The sequence below is a fragment of the Panicum virgatum genome, chromosome 7N, assembly GCF_016808335.1.
Source record: "Panicum virgatum strain AP13 chromosome 7N, P.virgatum_v5, whole genome shotgun sequence".
Lineage (NCBI taxonomy): Eukaryota > Viridiplantae > Streptophyta > Magnoliopsida > Poales > Poaceae > Panicum > Panicum virgatum.
Window position 1 is genome coordinate 36,813,144 of NC_053151.1, and position 18,368 is coordinate 36,831,511.

General features: G+C 43.9%; 2 protein-coding genes, 1 long non-coding RNA gene and 1 pseudogene across 8 annotated transcripts; 1 reads left to right on the forward strand and 3 right to left on the reverse strand.

Annotated features, from left to right (window-relative positions):
- The first annotated feature begins 393 nt into the window (after positions 1-393).
- Positions 394-5,619, forward strand: LOC120682201. Of its 3 annotated transcripts, none has more exons than XR_005678282.1 (4): positions 394-489; positions 582-1,606; positions 3,809-5,073; positions 5,170-5,619. It is a non-coding gene; the product is annotated as an uncharacterized LOC120682201 (long non-coding RNA). The 3 variants fall into 3 exon arrangements; XR_005678281.1 differs by having other exon boundaries at positions 3,809-5,070; XR_005678283.1 differs by lacking the exon at positions 5,170-5,619 and having other exon boundaries at positions 3,809-4,801; positions 4,885-5,031.
- On the reverse strand, positions 1,024-5,310 carry LOC120682200 (annotated as a pseudogene).
- Positions 5,620-7,482: 1,863 nt separating the features above from the next.
- Positions 7,483-12,354, reverse strand: LOC120682199 (casein kinase 1-like). Of its 2 annotated transcripts, none has more exons than XM_039963997.1 (14): positions 11,895-12,354; positions 11,745-11,785; positions 10,928-10,997; positions 10,694-10,842; positions 10,489-10,584; positions 10,033-10,103; positions 9,274-9,335; positions 8,960-9,023; positions 8,789-8,873; positions 8,535-8,661; positions 8,381-8,454; positions 8,231-8,291; positions 8,036-8,133; positions 7,483-7,960 (listed from the first exon to the last, which is right to left on the reverse strand). In XM_039963997.1, the coding sequence occupies exons 1-14, from the start codon at positions 11,968-11,970 to the stop codon at positions 7,664-7,666; spliced, it is 1,371 nt and encodes a 456-aa protein (XP_039819931.1). In that variant the 5' UTR covers positions 11,971-12,354; the 3' UTR covers positions 7,483-7,663. The 2 variants fall into 2 exon arrangements, with proteins under 2 accessions (XP_039819931.1, XP_039819932.1); XM_039963998.1 differs by having other exon boundaries at positions 7,506-7,960; positions 8,039-8,133.
- LOC120682198 (putative pentatricopeptide repeat-containing protein At3g23330) lies at positions 7,521-18,024 on the reverse strand. Of its 3 annotated transcripts, XM_039963995.1 has the most exons (11): positions 15,439-18,024; positions 14,095-14,172; positions 13,398-13,524; positions 11,895-13,293; positions 10,928-11,785; positions 10,694-10,842; positions 8,960-10,584; positions 8,381-8,873; positions 8,231-8,291; positions 8,039-8,133; positions 7,521-7,960 (listed from the first exon to the last, which is right to left on the reverse strand). In XM_039963995.1, exon 1 carries the CDS (start codon positions 17,716-17,718, stop codon positions 15,778-15,780), a length of 1,941 nt encoding a protein of 646 aa, XP_039819929.1. In that variant the 5' UTR covers positions 17,719-18,024; the 3' UTR covers positions 7,521-7,960; positions 8,039-8,133; positions 8,231-8,291; positions 8,381-8,873; positions 8,960-10,584; positions 10,694-10,842; positions 10,928-11,785; positions 11,895-13,293; positions 13,398-13,524; positions 14,095-14,172; positions 15,439-15,777. The 3 variants fall into 3 exon arrangements, with proteins under 3 accessions (XP_039819929.1, XP_039819928.1, XP_039819930.1); XM_039963994.1 differs by having other exon boundaries at positions 11,895-13,524; XM_039963996.1 differs by having other exon boundaries at positions 11,895-13,524; positions 13,974-14,172.
- Positions 18,025-18,368: the final 344 nt, after the last annotated feature.

An 18,368-nucleotide genomic window follows, 5' to 3' on the forward strand; every position in this document is an offset into this window, starting at 1 on the left:
ACCGAGGTCAACTAGCTCCTCCGACGCAGATTCGCAGGTCGGCGGCGTCGGTGAACTCAGTACTCACCCGCCGGCCGCTGCAGCCCACACCACGTCGACCTCGCCTCGCCGCCTCCGGGCTGGTACCGGCAGTGTCGCCGCCACGCGCCCGCGGAGGAGGTCCGAGAAAAAGCTGAATCCTCCGGCGGGGGGAAGGCCGATGGCCTGCCCCGGATCTCACCGCTGAATTCTCCGCTCCAGCAATAGCTTGTTTACCCCGTTGAGCAGCAGTTTACTCCACACCAGTCCCCCCTCCACGACGACGAAGGCGAAGGCACGCATCGCGGCAAGCTTAACCCCCCCCCCCCCCCCCCCCCCCAATGTCTAGTGATCTGAACTGCTGTTTCTCCCTTACCTCAGTCCACCACGGCATCTGGTGATTTGGTGCGGCGATCTACGGGATCTCATCGGTGGAGGCGCGGGAGCACCAGCTGGAGGCTGCCTTGCAAGGTCAGCGGTCTGGGACAAATACGAATACGATTGCTTTCATCAATTACCAATCACTAGATGTAGAGAACCATTTGATTCTTTATTTTCTGCAGATCATGAAGGACATATTTGTTCATTTCAAGATAGAGAATGCTGCAACCATGGAGAACATCACTGTGGGACACAATGCATAGATAACCATTCTGTCAAGCTGCTGTCCATATTGTATCTCCAGATGTATCTTTGCATGTGTTATTTGCTATTTCCAAAGAATAAAATGGAAGGTGAGCTTTCATTGCTTTCCTAAGTTGTTTTATACAGCTCATAAGGAAGATTTGCGCACAGATATGCAGTTGGTTCTCCCGTTAAAGAACAATTTACTGACACAAGGGACTCAACAAGATTTGATCTACACTAATGGTTATTGTGTTTGAGGTTGCTCTTTTTGAAATTTTAGAGGGCAACTTGATGGTTAATCATTTCAATTGCCGCAAAGCATAGGAAGCAAACCTGCATGAAAATGAATATGAAGGATAAATACATTGACATCTGAGATTAACATTTGATAAACATCTGCCTTGCATACCAAATTAGTGCTAGTGCAATGCATGTACAGTCTGTACAGTTTCTATGTACAAAGTATACAATCATTACCGTTTGTGTACAATATGCAGTTTGTATGGAAATAGTGCCCTAAAAAAGTTTGTATGGAAATAGAAAAATTGGCTCATGGAAAAGCCGCTTATTTATGACTTGGAACACATGAACAGAATAATTAAATTTACAGATATGCAGTTAGACCATGAATAGTAATTTTCAGTAATATGCACTGTACATGTACTGAGGTGGTCCAAATAGTTTCACCAGCGTGCTAGTCTTCATCTTTGATGGCAATGAAATACTTATTCTCCATTATCTCTTTGACATTCCACTCTAGCTTCTCCCACCAGTCATATGATCCACAAATCTGCTTTAGTTTTGGGCAGTCATACATTTGACCCAATGGAAGCGTTGTCAAACGTGGGCAACCCTCTACTCTAATAATCTCAAGATAAGGGAAGTCTCTTGGATTGCATATGGCCGTCAGCTTCGGCAAGTCTGTCAGGACCATTGTTCTCAATTTTGGGAAGTCCACATGGTGTGTACCTTTGATCCACTGATTCTCAGTCTTGTTCTGATAACCATTTACATTGTCATTGTTTGCATCTTTTACCATACCATGCATCTCCTGTTCTTCATAGAAACCGTTTCTGGATCTCGGAACTGAGTTGTGCTCAATCCCCTCTCTCCTGTTGTCCACCTCGTTGTCCACCTCGTTGATTGTTTCTTGAACAACTTGCTCCAACTCGTGGCAATGACAGATAGAAAGCTTCTCAAGTGCATCCAGCTTCAGAACCCAGCTGATGTCATGCAATTTTTGGCAGTGAGATACTGTTATTTCTAGGAGGTTGCGAAAGTGATGAGGCGAAGATCCAACAAGAATTGTTTGGAGGGCAGGGAGTTTAGCAAGGGTGAGAACTTCCAGGCAAGAAGCTCTTCCCTTGTCAGGGTCAGCAATGAGTTGTACCAAGTCAAGACATGATTCAACATAGAGCTCTCGAAGTTGCACCATGTGTGTGAAGTCTGATATTTGGATTGACTGCATTTGTTCACAGTGCCTGAGGCTAAGGCGTTGTGTTGACTTTGCTAGTGGATGTGTATTTGTCAACTTCTTCAACACATCCTCAGCATATATTGTGATCCCAAGGAATTCCAATTCCCTTAACGAATCGATGTTCAGGTCATTAACATCGCGAATCCCATAGTTGCTTCGAAAGAGGTTTAGCACCCTTAGTTTGTATAGCTTGGAACAGTTGTCTAAGGTCTCTTTGAGTGCCTTGGTAACACTTAAGTCTAGATGTCTTAGTTTTTTTAGCATCCAGAATTCTTCAGGAAGCCTCTCAATGAATGTGTGAGACAAATTGAGATACTTGAGCTTTGCCAATGTGCTACAGAAAGGAAGTTCAGTAATCCTGGTGTGTGAAAGATCAAGAACCTTCAAAGAATACATGGACTGAAAGAAGGTTGTACTCAACCTATCCAAGTTAGGATTATTCTGGACCAGTAGAGTTACAAGATCCTTGCATTCAGGTGAGATTCCGAGGTCCCTTATGTCATTGTACATGAGTGATATCCTTCTTGCTGTTCGCCACTCTCTGTGTGGTGGTGCCTTTTCCAAGTTCATTCCAGCCTTCACAACAATCTTTTGTTGCACTGCAAGGGACAATCCCAGATGACGAATAATGTGGTGCATTTTCACCTCTAAATCAGATCCGCAGCTCTCCAATAAGCATGCCGAGAGCAGGCGACTGATTATGCGATGGCCTCTGTTGCGATCTTGAGGTATCAATTCTTCTGCCATCCAGTATTCCACAAGCTGATCTTTGTTGATCGAACCATAATCAGGGAAAAGGGTGCAATACAAGAAGCACTGCTGCTGCGTTGATGTCAACTTATCATAACTGTATTTCAGTTTATGGAACATTTCTGGGATTCCATCCAAGTCCTTGATGTCATGCTTGGCTGCTTGCATTGCCAAAATCCATTCCCTTGGTGCTGTTAGCCCTGCCACTGCACTCCCTATTACCTTGAGTGCTAGTGGCAAACCACCACAGCTTTGGACAATTGCATCAGCACATTCTTTTATAACATTGTTGGGGCCATTCGAATCAATGGCTGTAATTGCCTGAGTGCTCAAATTGCTTCGGAAGAGCTCCCATGCTGCTTCTTTTTCTAGGTACTCCATCTTGATCAAGCTCTGTTGAGCTCCCATTTGATAGCACACATCCACATTACGTGATGTGAGAATCAGCTTGCTTTTGCTATCAAAATCAGGTGCAGGGATGCCAACTTCTTCTAGATGGAATTTGTTCCAGACATCATCCAGTAAAATCACAAATCTTTTTCTGCTTAGTGCTTTCATTAAGAACCTCGCCCGAGCTTCCTCTGTCTCTCTGTCAAGTGTCATCCCATGGCAACCCAAGGCGGTCCGTAATTGTGCGTTGGATTGCTGTTTTGTTTAGAGTTCCTGAGTTGGACACCTCAATCATGATCACCACCTAGCAAAGTTATTGTCCCAACGAGAAAGTATTAGGATATAGTTAAACTGCAGTTGGTAAATTTAAAGTTTTGGATTTATGGGTATATGATGTAAGTGGAGGGAAGAATTAGTTTGTAGTCAAGAAGTTTTCTCTTTTTAAAGTGCAAATTTAATTATCTCAACTGATGAAATGCAATTGTAACCATGTTTGATTTTGAACGAACAGCACCTGACATGTCTTTTTCTAACCATCAATTTGAGGTGTATGCATCTGTTTGAGATCTGGGTGCTAAATACATGATACTGATCATTTATCCGGACAACAAATGATCAATCTCAGTTTCAAGTAAGTATTTGTCTTTTTCTTATTTTGTGGATGCACTTGTGTTAGATCTTGAATTACCGCAAGGTTATGGGCTATAGAGCATATCATCTCCATATCAGTACTTCTACACCTGAGTTACATGGAATTTACCACTTTTGACCATTTTTAAAGTTGAGCTGCCGTGCTTATACAAGAGTAGCTATTATGAGAAAAAACCAAGTGGTTTTTAGGTCAACAATGAGTTGTGCATGAAAGTCTGAATATTATTAATGTTTGGGTCACCTTATTCTTAACAACTCAAGTGGATCTCTGAATCTTAACGATTCAAGTGATTAGAGGCGCAGGTCTTAGCTTGTGGAAGATATGAAGTACAAAAATTACGCTATAGAAGAGAAAATTAGGATGTACAGTACAAATTTCGTTCTAAATTGTAAAAAAGAAGAAGACAGAGACGAGTCATATAATGTGTGGGTAAATCAGTTACTCCCTCCGTTCCAAATTATTAGTCGTTTGACTTTTCTAGATTCATAGACTTTACTATGCATTTACACATATGCATTTACTTAATAGCTAGTCTTGTATATGCATTTACATATATTACTCCGTTCCAAATCAGTTACTCCCTCCGTTCCAAATTATCCAGTTTACCATTCATAGACTTTACTATGCATTTACATAATTTGGGACGGAGTAGTTTCTGTTAAACTGGATAAGAATCTTTAGCTAACTGTTCGTGGTAAACTGTCGGCAATTTTTTTGTGAGAGAGATATTTACCTGGTAATCCCTGCTGAATGCCTTAAGCTCATTATTGAAGTTGTTAAGGAGTGTTGTCTTCCCGACGCCACCTGGGCCCCACACTCCGATGATGCTCACACCAGTGCTTTCAAATGATTCCCACAAATCTCTCAGCACCGGTTTGATGCCAAAGGTTTGTGTCCGTGGTCTCTCCTCAACGAAATCTGGCAACCTCCTGGATGCAAATGTTTTAAATTGGTTCCCTTCCTCGATTAGCTCACCAATATCTTCTAGCATCTGGGCAATATGCTTGCCAAGACGGTATCGTTTCCCAAGGCCCAGAACTGAACGACATAACCAGGAGGACTGCATCAATCTATCATATTTGTGGTCGATGGAATCACCTCGGACACTGGCTACCCTTCTCAGCCACAAATTAACTCGAGGATCACACTCGTTGAGGTGGTTGGTCTCGAGATCAACCTGTCCCTGAACCACCTTCGTAATAGCTTGCAGGTTTTCCCTGGCTTTTCTAAGGAGTTTGTGGTTGCGCTTATGCAGGCGAAAGATGAGAAGCGTTTTGCAGTGGCTGCAGGCACCCCTGCTTCATTGATAAAGCCACAGATGACAGGCTGCAAAGCAGCACAGATCATGCTTGTCTCGGCCATGGAAGTTGTGGCAAGGAAGGAACAAGTAGTAGTTCTGGAAAGAAGAGGCTGCAATACTGTCTACAACCCTGTATTATGCTTCCACAACACCTTTTGTGGGCTTCGTTTCAATTTAGTTTGGGAGCCTGGCTATTTAAGAATGGCACCAAAGGCAGGGGAAAAGATTGGAAAGTTCCTTGCAAAGTTGCAAATTAGCTTCCTGTAGCTCACCTGGGGGGTCTATTTCGTGGAAGGTGCAGGACACAGTTTGTCAACTAATAGCAGTCTATCTCCAAGGTTTGCTTGTGACGAGGAACATGAAAAGTGGATGCTTGCGAATTAATGTTCTATTAATTTGGGGATAGTAGTTGCATTCTTTTAGTTACACTAGAAAAACCAATTGCCTACAACGATCTGTATGCCTTAAGTCAATGGAAATATGCTCATTTTCATGAGGTAGAAGTACAACTGGTGTACACGCATCATACATAGCACTTGCTTTTTAGAAAATGACTGTTAGGATCAAAACGTGGATGGAACTTTGGGTTTTTAATACTTTACATTGAACATCATTTTCGTTACTGGAGGTATAGCATTGTGGAACTAGTCAGATACTTTGGGCCTATCACATTTGCCAACTAAGACATCACGACGATGAGATTTGACATACCTGTCCTTAAATTTCTCCATCTTAAATAAGTTGATTTTCTAATTGGCTGCATAGTACCTACGGAGTAGATTGCTTTCTCTACTAAGCAAGCTAAACGTTTTGTGCAGGGTACTTCTTTTTGGAAATTCTAGTAAGCCCCTATTTGTTTTGACACCCCTCTTATCCAGAATCACATCCAAACGCGTTTCTTGTTGACCCAATGCAAGAAATTTGCAGTTCAAAAGCTACCTGCAGCTGCAAGCATAGGCTAGCCTAGTCAGTTCTGATTCAGGTACACATCATAGGCTCGCAGCATCTATCCATTCATCAATTCATGTACCATCTGACTCAGATACATGCCATCTTAACCATCTGCACTGGATGCTCTCGATCTTTAGTCAGAATGGGGTTGCTTGTGACAGAATTTTTTTTTCACTGTATTTCCATTTACAAAATTTAGCATCTTGACTTTATGCTAGCGACGCTGTCATGCTACTGCAATTCCTGCCAAACATTGTATACTACTCCTAGATTAAAGCAATCATAACTCACATTCAGAACAGCATACTACAAGTTCAAGTTAAACAAGTTTTATCTTTCCGCTGAAACCAAGCAACACGCATTCCTAGCCTTCAGCTCCTCTCCTGTTCAATCCAGGTGCAATTACCGGCGAAGAAGAAATACTGAATCTGATTCAGAGCTCAAACATTCTTCTTCATCAGCTGGTGCTTGCGCAGGTTCAGGCTTGCTTTCCGTGCAAATTGCTTTCCCACTGCTCATACCAAGAGATCCTTTAGGCTTTATAGAAACTTGACTTCTCCGAGCACTCAATCCAGCGACCCATCTGCTCCAACTCCAAATAAAGATCTTTGCAAACTGACCTCCAGCTTATCGTACGGTCACTACCCTCGAGCTGCCTGATCGAAGATACTCTTCGATGTCAATGGCTGGCGAGATCGGGGCATCATGGGAGGAAACCAGCAGGCCGATACTCCACGGAGCCAGCCCATGGATCCGGCAGTCTCCCTCTCCTTAGACAGCGGTCTCTGATAGTCCGATGTGATCTCCAGTTCTCCACTCCACGGTGTCCATTAGCGTCGCGGCAGTAGTACCAGGGGCCGCGGCGCCGGAAACCCATGAATATTGCTGGCGAACGAGCACTTCAAGCGCAGAACGAATTCTTAGTGGCATGCACAAGACCTGACGCCGTTCTGCAGACTTGGGTGAGCTCTCGCCCAGGTCGTCGACCCCGCGACGCCCCAGACCGCAGACGGGCAGACGGCCATGAAATTGTCGGCGACTGGCGACCGAGGTCTTCCGCGCAAAACAAATTGCTTGTGCAATCTAGCTCTAGCTACCACGAAACTAAATTGTAGACGCTCTCACATTGGGCCTTGGCAATCCGCCACTGCAGCCGGCCATGAAAATGGCGGACCACTTTTCAGAGCGGAACTCACCTGTTTATCGCGTGGCAACCATGAACCTTCTTTGTTGTGTCACCGTCTGTTCTCCTGTACGGAAGAATCCACACAGGCAGCTATGTAGTACACGCACATTTTTTAGCTTCTAGCTCATCTATTAGATTGGGGGCAACACAGCTCTTGGAAACAGTCTCATAAGTTACATAATCTCTTTTACTTCGAGAAGAAACTTTTCAGCATACAAATCCTGGGAGCTGCCGGCTCATTAGTCATTACACCACCCCAGCACTAAATCCTCATCTTCCAGAGTCCAGAACCTGGCCCATTTCATGAGCGCCTTATTTTCTCCTGTCAGCGCCAATTGAGAGCAGCTCAAAGTTCCTGATAGCGTCATCATGTGAAGACCCTCTGATCTTCGATAAAGATGAGGACCTGATCTCAGCTCCACCCAGATGGTGCACCCTTTGGGCAGTGGTTGATGGGCGGCTGCTGGCACTGGAGACCATGCGGCCCATGCGGTTTGGGTCACTTGGATCTCCAGAAGAGCTTGGTTTGCTTGATGAAAGGATGGCTCTTCTTGATGTGCTTCCGTTGCGCGATGATGATGACGGCCTTGTTCTATCTGAATCAACAGCCTACAGAACACAAGATATAGTGGTTAAGATCTTCCCTGATCATTGTCGGACTTAAAGAACAGCAAAACTTCTTACCACCTTGGATGGCATCAGGGACTCTAGAAGACTTCTGTGCTTGGTGTGTTCTCTATTGTGACCGGAACCAGATCCAGTTCTTTTAAACAAAGCTTCAGCTGCAGAAAACAATCTGTCAGGGTTGTAACGTGCCAAGTCATAAATAAAAAAAGTTATGTAGTGAATTCCACTTTCCCTTCTGAAATATTTACAGACCTGCAGTTCTCTCAGTTCGTTCTGCAGAAGGGCCTGCCAACCCACTAGTCTTGCCGCTAGACTAGTTGCCAAGAACAAATGCAACGTCAGCACAGTGAAAATCACATTGCTTTTTAATGAATGGCAGGGAAAAATTGAAAGCCTATGTACCTGAAGTTTGCTTTTATCTCTAAATTGAGGATACTTCATAATGGTCCAGTCAAATACGTAATCTAGTTGGTACCCTGCATGTATCCAGAACAAGTCACATCAACACTATAGGCGCAAGGAGAATCGATAATACATTTCTAATGTTTAACCATACCTTCGCGGATAAATAAGTCACGGAAGACTCTCCTTAAATAGGAGTAATCTGGTTTATCGTCAAATCGTAAGGATCGACAATAATGGAAGTAATGACTAAACTCTGTTGGATATGATTTACAAAGGACCTGCTTAAAAATTTGGCATGTTATTGTTGTGAACAATTGGTGAAATGTGTTGTTTGAACAGCATAGTAAGTGATGGGGTCATAGGGACTTCGCATCGCATTGTGCCTTGATCTAAAGAAGCAATTACCTCAACTGGCGTTAACATTTTCTTTTCACTGATTCTATCATACTTTTGCTTCTTTGTGCCAGCTTTCAATCCTTGCCAAGGAAGGCTGGGGAATTCCAAGATGAAAAAAGAAAATTTAAAGAGTGCACAAATAAAACTACAAGAAATTATAGAGGAGAAATTGTATCTCACCTTCCTCTTAAGAAATACATCAGCACATAACCAAGAGATTCCAGATCATCTCTCCTGCTTTGTTCTGGAAGGAAACCAAGAAAGATTAATACAAATTCATCTATCAAGGCTTCCAGATTTGTGGATGAATAGTCCACAGTTGAGTGACTTCAAGTTCAAGGTCTAGTGTAGTGTTTCAGGTTTTCAAGATATTTAAGTTGTTCACGATATTTGCCTTCCTGTTCCCTCTGCCCCATGAATTATCATTTAATGTTCAGATACTGATGATACAGACATACAGTAGTACATATCTTATTTACAAGCCATAAACTCACCTACTCCAAGATGGGTATTTACACTGGCATATCGCGCTGTCCCTGTGAGATTTTTGTTTTCCCTGCGGCATGACAAATGTTAGCTTTTAAAAACATAACATCTTTAGAAGCTTATAACCAAAAGATTGAAGCTCTCAGGGGAAAAAGTAGCAGCATCAATTTTTCCAACAAAAAAAAATGTTGGTATTGAATACTGATCCGTGCAGTAACACATTTACAATGTTTAATATTTGATCCTTACACGTGTTTAAGATACAATGCCATTCCTGACCTGGCTCGCAAGCTATATCAGCCAGTAGAAAGGCAAAGTGGCCAATTTAGACATGGTCAAGGAGAAAATATATAGAAGCTTGGTGATTCATGCTGCTTATATGAACCAACTCACGCTTTGGTTAAAAACAGTTTCCAATCAAGCCAGGTACCAGGTTAACCTTTTAGAAATAGAGTGTCTGTGACCAGGACCAAAAGTACAATTAACCCGAAATTTGAATTCCAGGTAGGCTTTAGAACCAAGAACTTATTCATGTAATAAACTGTAAACAAGCTGTTGCATCACAATACACCACAGAAACTTTATGGTATGTGAAAACTATGAAAAAATGCCAATGGTATAAAAAATACATTTAGGGAAAGTCAGAACATGAATACAGACACTAAACTATATGATCTAATTTGGATAGTACACTTGAACAATTCCCACTTCAAGATGCTTAGATAGGAGCTCCTTTATAATTTTTATAGGCATAAATTCTCCTTTACCTGTATGGTATGTGCTTATGAGTTTGGAGGTCTCGGTATTTTTTCGCAAGGCCATAGTCGATGACAAATACCTGTGGAGAGTGCTCAACTGTTTTTAGATGGTAACTTTGCCAGAAAACAACTAGTCATTTCTCTATCCATGGATACACAACAATCAACATTTTACAATTTCAGAAAACCAATAATCATTTCGCTTGAAAGCATAATCACCCCTATTATTTGATATGATTGTTACGTTACAAAGTAATTATTAATGACAAACATGGCTGCTTACATCATTCAACTTCACCATTATCATTAGACATCAAATAGTAGGATACTTAAATAATGTACACTTAGACATTCCAAAGTGTTTCATATTCGAAACGTTTTGATTTGACATTGCCCAACTGGTATGCACAATGCTTTCAATAGGAAAACTGATTCTTAATAAGGTTTAGCAAAAGTAGTACAAACCTGGTTTGCTTTACGCCCTAAACCCATGAGGAAATTATCAGGCTTGATATCACGATGTAGAAACCCCTTTGTATGCATATACTCTACTCTACTGATCTGTATTCCAAAGTGAAGTGAAGAACTTATTAACATTACATTAGTATGTGGTACCAAGAAGACCAAAAAAAAAACACAAGAATAATATAGAACTGTAAGATAGACTCACCATCTGATCTGCAAGCATTAGTACAGTTTTGAGGGAGAACTTTCTGCTGCAGTAGTTAAATAAGTCCTCCAGACTTGGACCAAGCAGATCAATCACCATGACATTGTACTCGCCCTCCACCCCAAACCACTTCAGATGTGGAATCCCAGCTTCAAATCAGAGCAGAAGGGAAACAGATAAATAAAAGGGACCAGTGTAATTGGAGTAACCAACTTCTACTGTGGTTACACTTACTTCCACCCTGCAAAAGCATGTACAGTTTTGATTCGTAGTGAAGCTGAGGGTGCCGTGATTTCACCGATTCCTAAAAGGGTATACACACACAAAATAAGGTGAGCAGGCAAAACTAGATTCCTAATAGTAACTAAGGGTGACAAATAGTATCAATGCCAAAAATCAAGTTCTTCTGAAAATGATCGGTCGCACAGAAATTAGAACATATACTGAATACATATATGTGCCAAAAGTATTTTTGATATTCTCTTTCATAAAAAAGGTACTTTTGATATGCCACTGTTGATATTACTGCCTCCAAGCAGTATTCATCGTCAGTTAACACACTAATTCAGTTTAGCATAGATAGAGAAAACATAAACTAAAATCTAATTTTGAGAATCATCGAATCAGAACAAACAAGAGATTAACATCCCTGGGCTGCTTTTCAGCATTGACTTCTAAGGACTACAGCAGGTTCATCAACTCAAATTAGCATTCCTATCTCCTGAATTATATTGTGAGTTAGAAATGATTCATTTCACAAGTATGAAGATTATTTCCAGAATCCCAGGTCTCAATGTTGACAATTTGTAGCGAGAGCCATAGACAATGTTGGATACACATCATTTCTGTACAGGAAACTCTTTGTCTTAATTGCCCAGCTCCCGCCTCCTAATACGCCATGATGCTTTCAAGGCCACGCAGCAATGATTAGGCTAACTACATATGCAAATTACTACAACTGGAGTGAAGTCCTAACTCTGAACTGGTCACCTTTGACATGGACTGTGGAGTGTGGACACTAAAATAGCACGGGAAGTTGTTTGTGGCATACCAGTTTGACGGCCACCTCCTCACCATTCTGCACGTTGACGGCTGCAAATAAATCAAGCAAGCACTGTCAGAAATCAGAGGCATGCATACACCAGAGCACACCCGGAGACAAAGGAAACGCGAACAACCAGCGAGGCAGCGACCCACTCACCGAGGTAGAGCTCCCCGAAGGATCCGCTACCGATCTTCTTCCCGAGCTTGAACTTCCCCCCAACCACCTGCTCCATCCCGGCAGCCAAACGCGTGAGCTAGCGCTACGCCCACCACCGACTCCCCACCGACACCGCTCCGCTCCAGATACCAGCCACGCGCCTCAAGCAGCCCCGCGGACCGACCGCATTGCCCGGCACCGCTGGCCTCGATCGGACGGAACCCGAAAGCGACCGCCGAGCCCCCCGAGCCGAGCGGCGGCGAGGCGAGGCCCCCGCCGCAACGCGAGGTCAACCTCCCGCCGGGGACGCAGGCGGAGCCGATCGCGGGGGACCGGCCGGCCGGCGAGCGGGCCTGGGGATTCGCGGGGGAGAGATCCGGGGCGAGGAGGTTCCTCGTCTGGATTAAACTAACTGGAGAATTTTTTGGAAGCGGAGGCGAGTTAAAGAGGCGTGTGTGTCGGAGGGGGAGGAGGGAGGAAGACGGGGGCTCGGCGCGGGGAATGCGGGAATTGGGATATGGAGGCGAGGGGCCGGGAGCCGGGAGCCGGGTCGTGGTTGGAGTCGGATGCTCTTTTCGCTTTGCGATTCGTGCGCCCCTCCGGATTATCCGGCTGCGCAAATCCCGTGCCCTCCGCGGCAGCTGCAGCTGCAGCTGCCATCGTCGGCGGCCTTTTCGTATAGGTTGTTACGTCCTTGTCACTTGTCGTTGCGTACAAAAGTATGTACACGTGTACCGACAAGTAGCGCTGCAAGTAGAATTCAACTTTACTTTCAAAAAACAATCAACTATACAGTATTCGCGTCTTCATCATGGTACAAAATAACGACCACCGCACCCCTTACTTTCTGGTTAGTGCTAGTACTGTTTGTCAGTGGTAAATAAACTTAATCAACGAAGCAATTTTAGTTTATCTGTGCAAAGAACAAGCTTGTAAAAAACGATGAGGCATAGCTTCTGTTTCAGTTCACACCAGCGGCGACGAGCCGACGAGGCGGTGCTACATCAGTCAGCTGGATCTTGGACTAACGCGACCTCCAGCTGTAGTCTCCGCTGTAAGCAAATATGGACTGGCTGTGCCAATTTCAGTGGAAATGTTATAGGAGTATCATGGACATTAAATTTGCTAACATGTACCACCAATAGTATGAGGAGAGAGAAAAGATGAGCTAGCACAGTTCTCAAGTTTCCAATCTTGATAACTGTGTCGATGACACTCCCACTGAGACCGGCCTTGGATATAGGTCTGAATGGTCCCAATCTCCCAGATCCATAACGGGGAATCAATGAACCCATTCATGGCGTGCTCGTGCCGAGTACAGCTACAGCTGCGCAGGCCACAGCATGCCACACGCACCGGTTGCGCCTGTGCTCCGCGCCAACCTAGGATTGCTGGATCACTGCAGAAGGTGCGGCATGCGATAAAAGTTCAGCACCGATGCATGCCGTTCAGACCTGGCTCCTACTGATGTACCAGCAGTTCTTTACACTGCAGAGCCAGTACATTGCTGTGGTGGCTCCATGCTGAAAGAAGGGGAAATAATGGCGCTGCCCGGCGCCCAGACTCCAGAGTGTGCTGCTATTGCCCGGAATCATGGGCGTCCACCACCGGGCTGCTCATTTGGTGTGCCCTGCAAGCATGAGAGGGAAATGAGTGCAATCATGTTACTTTTCGAGATAAAAAAAGGACGCATTTGCTTGAAAATACTTCTAGCAAAAGCTCAGCATTCGTGCTCAATGATAGGTGCAGATCAGACTTCAGACCATTTTGTGTTCTAGTGATGAATCCCACCTCCATATCCTGAGAATGCTAGCGTGAAGTGCCCTTGAATGATAACGTGGCCATGATTTCCAACATTTTCAACCAAAGGCAAAACTGCCCAGCTATTATAAAATTAAAAAAGCAGAGTTTTGCAAAAGGTCGAACCACGCTGGGGACACCAACTGATGTTACAGGAATTAAATTCTAAAAAACCAGAGCATGCTTTCCAATATAAAGTTTCCGTGTGTTATCCAGTTGTGCAGGATCATGTTGAACAATGTGATTCTGTAATATGATGGTCCCATAAGATTCACTTACCCAAAATCTAATTTTCAGTTGAGGTATGCAGAGAGTAATATGCTCAATACATGCATGATTTAACTATTTCTTAAGTCTCTTGAGATGAGGACCTGCTGCTTCGTACAAGTTTGATTGATACCTGAAGGATAAATGTCGCAACTTGTCATGCCAGACCTGTAAACTTGTACATAATCTTCATGCGGTGTTACAACCACAGCTGCAATGAAAGCAAGATAATCATTAAGGCATATGACCAAACAGAATTTACTTACACTGTTAGATATCGCATGGAAGTACAAAAGGCCAGTAAAAATATGAGTGGCTAAAAAAGAACAGTAAGTTAAAAAAGAACAGTAAGTTAAACCTCACCCATATATTGCAAAGATTGCCAACTTTTCTAGCTGTTGATTGTCATTCTATTTGCTGGGCCATTACAATCAAATGGCACTGGAAATGTTGACGAATTAGACTTGCCCAAATATTTAGATAAAGGTGACAAAATGGCCTTCAAGGCATTTTAGCCAAATGCCATATTCCTAAATTCTGTTATATACAATATAATTTAGTTCGAACAACTAACAAGGATGTCTGAAATAGTTCAAGAGGCGTGCTTTAGTAGCAAGGATTTCACTGGTTAATTAAGTGTTGGATAGTCAGGTGCTAGCTAAAGCATACATGTATTGGTTGCAACTGAACGAACAACATTAGCATGCGAAAAAAAAAAGAACGTGTTAATAACCTAACAGCTTGTTATCTTTAAGTTTTAGCAGCTAATTTGACAAATGAAATAGCAAGAAAAAAACTTTTGAAAAGAAAATAGCAAGAAAAATTTTAGAGTCCAAATCCAAATGATGATTTGAAAGGTTGAAGGACATGAGACTGGTAAAGGTTACGAACATATGGTAATGCATGAGAAGAAGCTGAGATTATGATGATAGCAGCATAGGACAGACATGTGAGGAAGGAAACACACATAACTCCTCAAAGAATGATTAGACCATGGTAACAGCAGGTGAGAGATCTTGATTCAGCAAAGATTGCTGCAGGGTGCTAACTCAGTCAAATGATTGCAAGTATGACTGTTATGCTACATTCAATACAGAGCAATCGAAGTAACAGGTATTACTCAGTATTTTCACCATAGTCAACGACATCAAGGCTGGATGATTAACTAATAAACCCACTCACATACCCGTAACTTAATGTATTTTTATGCAGGTGTGGGATTAGGTGACCCATGACCGTGACCATGATTCAATGATGAAAAGATAATAATTCCAGGAATGGAGCATACCCTAGCTAGTAGGTTAATGGAAGTTACAGAACAACAAAAGGCAACTGAATCAGAAGAAACTACATTTTTTTATCCTAACTGAGAAGAAACTAAATTTGTGAACAAAAATGGTTTATGTGGGGAACGCACTGCAGCTGAATTATATATCATGAAAAAGCAGCCATTTGATTGTAAAAACAGTAAGTTTACCATAATATGTGCAAAGAATCAGGAGACATGGTGATGTGTACCGCTTTCAATTGTGCTTACTGTCCTCTTTAGTCCCACTCACTATAGTCTTCAAAAGAGAGTATGAGACTGACTGGCTCATTCTGAACCAACTGACTTGGTTTTCTAAACTAAAGGCAACCTTTAGTTCAGCCTGGGATTGCACTAAATTTCAGAAATATCCAAATAGCTTATATCCTTGTCATGATGGAAAACACTTGGATTGGGAAGGCTCCTTTTCATCAGTTGCCCACACTCAGTATAGACAACATGCAGTAGGAACTCATTTCACAAACATATGATCCCCAAAGTGTTGTCCAATCACCAAAAGTCCCCACAGGAACAATTTCCATCCTTAAAGTGGTGGAAACGGTTCAGATCACGCAAAACAATCTCCCTCTCAGCTAATTTTGAAATATATTTCGTTACTGTGTGGCAATCAATACAGACTCGGAGATTCTTGATCACACGAATTGTGGTTCCAGGTGGTGTGCTTATAATACCAAACACTATAGCAAGTTTCTCACTGTGACCACATAACACATATCTCTTCTGCTCTTCTTCAATATCCTGGAAAACATCCTCTGTGTTAGGCACATATCCTTGGCGTGCCATCTTCTCTGAGAAAACATTCAGTGCATCAATAATCCTATCATACCAAGGATGGGACCTATCATGAGCTACAAACACATGCAGTTTATTCTTCACTTCAATCCAACTGCAAGATGGATCCTTCTTCATACCCTTATTTCTCATAGATTTCCTTAGGCATGCTGCTTCATTCCATCTCCCAGAAGCTGAATACACATTTGATAAAACTACATGAGATCCGATGCACCTTGGCTCAAGCTCCATAATTTTCTTGGCTACTTCCTCAGCTAGTGAAGTATTTTTATGGACTCTGCAAGCCCTTAACAATGTGGACCACACGCTTGCAGTTGGCTTTATTTGCATCTTAGATATAAAATTATATGCTTGATCTAACTCTCCTGCACGGCCAAGGATATCTGCAAGTGCTGTACAATGCTCTAAAGTAGGAACAATTCCATAATGATCCGACATACTATTGAAATACTTCCTGCCCTTATCCACCAATCCAGCATGACTGCATGCAGTCAGAACCGCAAGAAAGGTGATATGATTAGGCTTCACATTTCCCAATTTCATTCTCTCAAACAGCACAAGAGCCTCACTTGCTGGACCATGCAATGCATACCCCATGATCATAGCGGTCCATGATACAATGTCTGGTGAAGGCATCCTGTCAAAGATGAGACGGGCAATGCTAATTTCCCCACATTTGCAGTACATGTCAATCAGGGAGCTAGATATAAACAAATTATCTTGAAACCCACCCTGGATCACATAGGCGTGCAGCTTCTTCCCAAAACGCAACGACGCCAAATTTCCACAAGCAGGTATGAGACTCGAGAACGTCACAGGCACAGGCCTAACTCCAGCCTGCAGCATCCGACGAAATATTCCAAGAGCCTCCTCAACCGAACCATTTTGTGCACACCCTGCGAGCATGGAGTTCCACAGAATTGGGTCACGTACTGGGAGATTGTCGAACACCTTAACAGAGTAATCTGTCCGAGTGCAATTTGCATACATATCAATCAGGCTACTGCCAATAAACACATCTTTGTCAAACCCATTCCTGATTGCAAAACCATGCACCTCCATGCCTCTCCTGACATCAGCACACTCGGCAAAGATTGGCAGGACACTGGACAAGGTGAACGAGTCAGGCCTGAACCCATCCCTCCACATCTTCCTGACCAATCCCAGCGCTTCCTGGTGCCTCCCTTCCTCCGCGCAGCCCAGCACCAAAGTGTTCCACGATACCACGTCCCTCTCGAGCATTCCGTCGAACACCTTGCGCACGCTCTCCAATGCGGTCGGTGATCCCGCGCCATCCACAGTGGTCACCCCGGAGGAGTGGAGAGACGAATCTGGTAGCTTGCAGTAGAAGTTGAGGAGGGCGTTGGCGGTGAAGCGGTCGGCGAATGCGCCGGAGCGGATGGCCAGCCCGTGGAGGGAGGCGCCGAGGGCGCGGAGGCCGAGGGCGGCGCAGGACTTGAGCGCCGCCGGGAGGGAGGCCGGCACGGACGAGCGCGGCGCGGCGGAGGCGCGCATTCGGAGGAAGACGGAGACGGCGTCGCGGAAGTGGCCCTGGGCGGCGGCCACGCGGATCTGGTAAGCCCACGAGGGCGGAGGTGGAGGGGGCGACGGTGCATAGGCGGCAGCGGCGATGGACATTACGAGGAGAGGGCAGATGCTGTGGATGCGGCCGCGTCCGGGGAGGCAGGATGCGGGCTATGACTACGAGGAGGCAGGATGCGGGCTACGACGACGGAGTCCGCGATCGCGGTCTCGGTTCAGGCGAGAATGCTGAACAAGTGAATGAAGAAGACGACGGGTGGGTGCCAGCTTGAATTGACGTTGCCACGTTGGCATTCACCGCGCCGAAGGCTGGAGAAGGGCCGCTTGTCAGCATCCGTCGCACTACATTGTGCTGCCAGTTGACTTGTTGTTGACCCGACTTTTTTGAGAAACCTGATCGAACAGTGAGAGTTGTCAGTTTGAACTTTGAATCGGTATCCAATTCCAATTGGAGTCCTTTTATCTCCTCGTGGCTTCCATAAAAAGGTTATTTATGCTACCGAGCAAGCTGCTCTGTTGTCTAGATAAATTAATACTAGAGCAATCTTTGATCTCGCCGTCTCAACTATAAGCAAAGCAGGGAGAAAGAAGCTGGAGATCCCGAGCTGCAAAAGATGCTCATATTCCTCACGGGATTCGGTACGATCCTGCTTTCTCATATGACGTCGATCTACCTTCCGGGTTGCTTCCACATCACTTATTTATTAATGGGATAAGTCTATTTTACAACCTCGAACTAGTCAAGA

Excerpts from the sequence above, each read along its gene's own strand:
- LOC120682198 (XM_039963995.1), bottom strand. The coding sequence starts at position 17,718 with ATGTCCATCGCCGCTGCCGCCTATGCACCGTCGCCCCCTCCACCTCCG.
- LOC120682199 (XM_039963997.1), bottom strand. The coding sequence starts at position 11,970 with ATGGAGCAGGTGGTTGGGGGGAAGTTCAAGCTCGGGAAGAAGATCGGT. Across the intron at positions 9,336-10,032 it reads CATAAGCACATACCATACAG|GGAAAACAAAAATCTCACAG; the intron begins GTAAAGGAGAAT and ends GTCATGCCGCAG. Across the intron at positions 8,455-8,534 it reads TGACTTATTTATCCGCGAAG|GGTACCAACTAGATTACGTA; the intron begins GTATGGTTAAAC and ends GGATACATGCAG.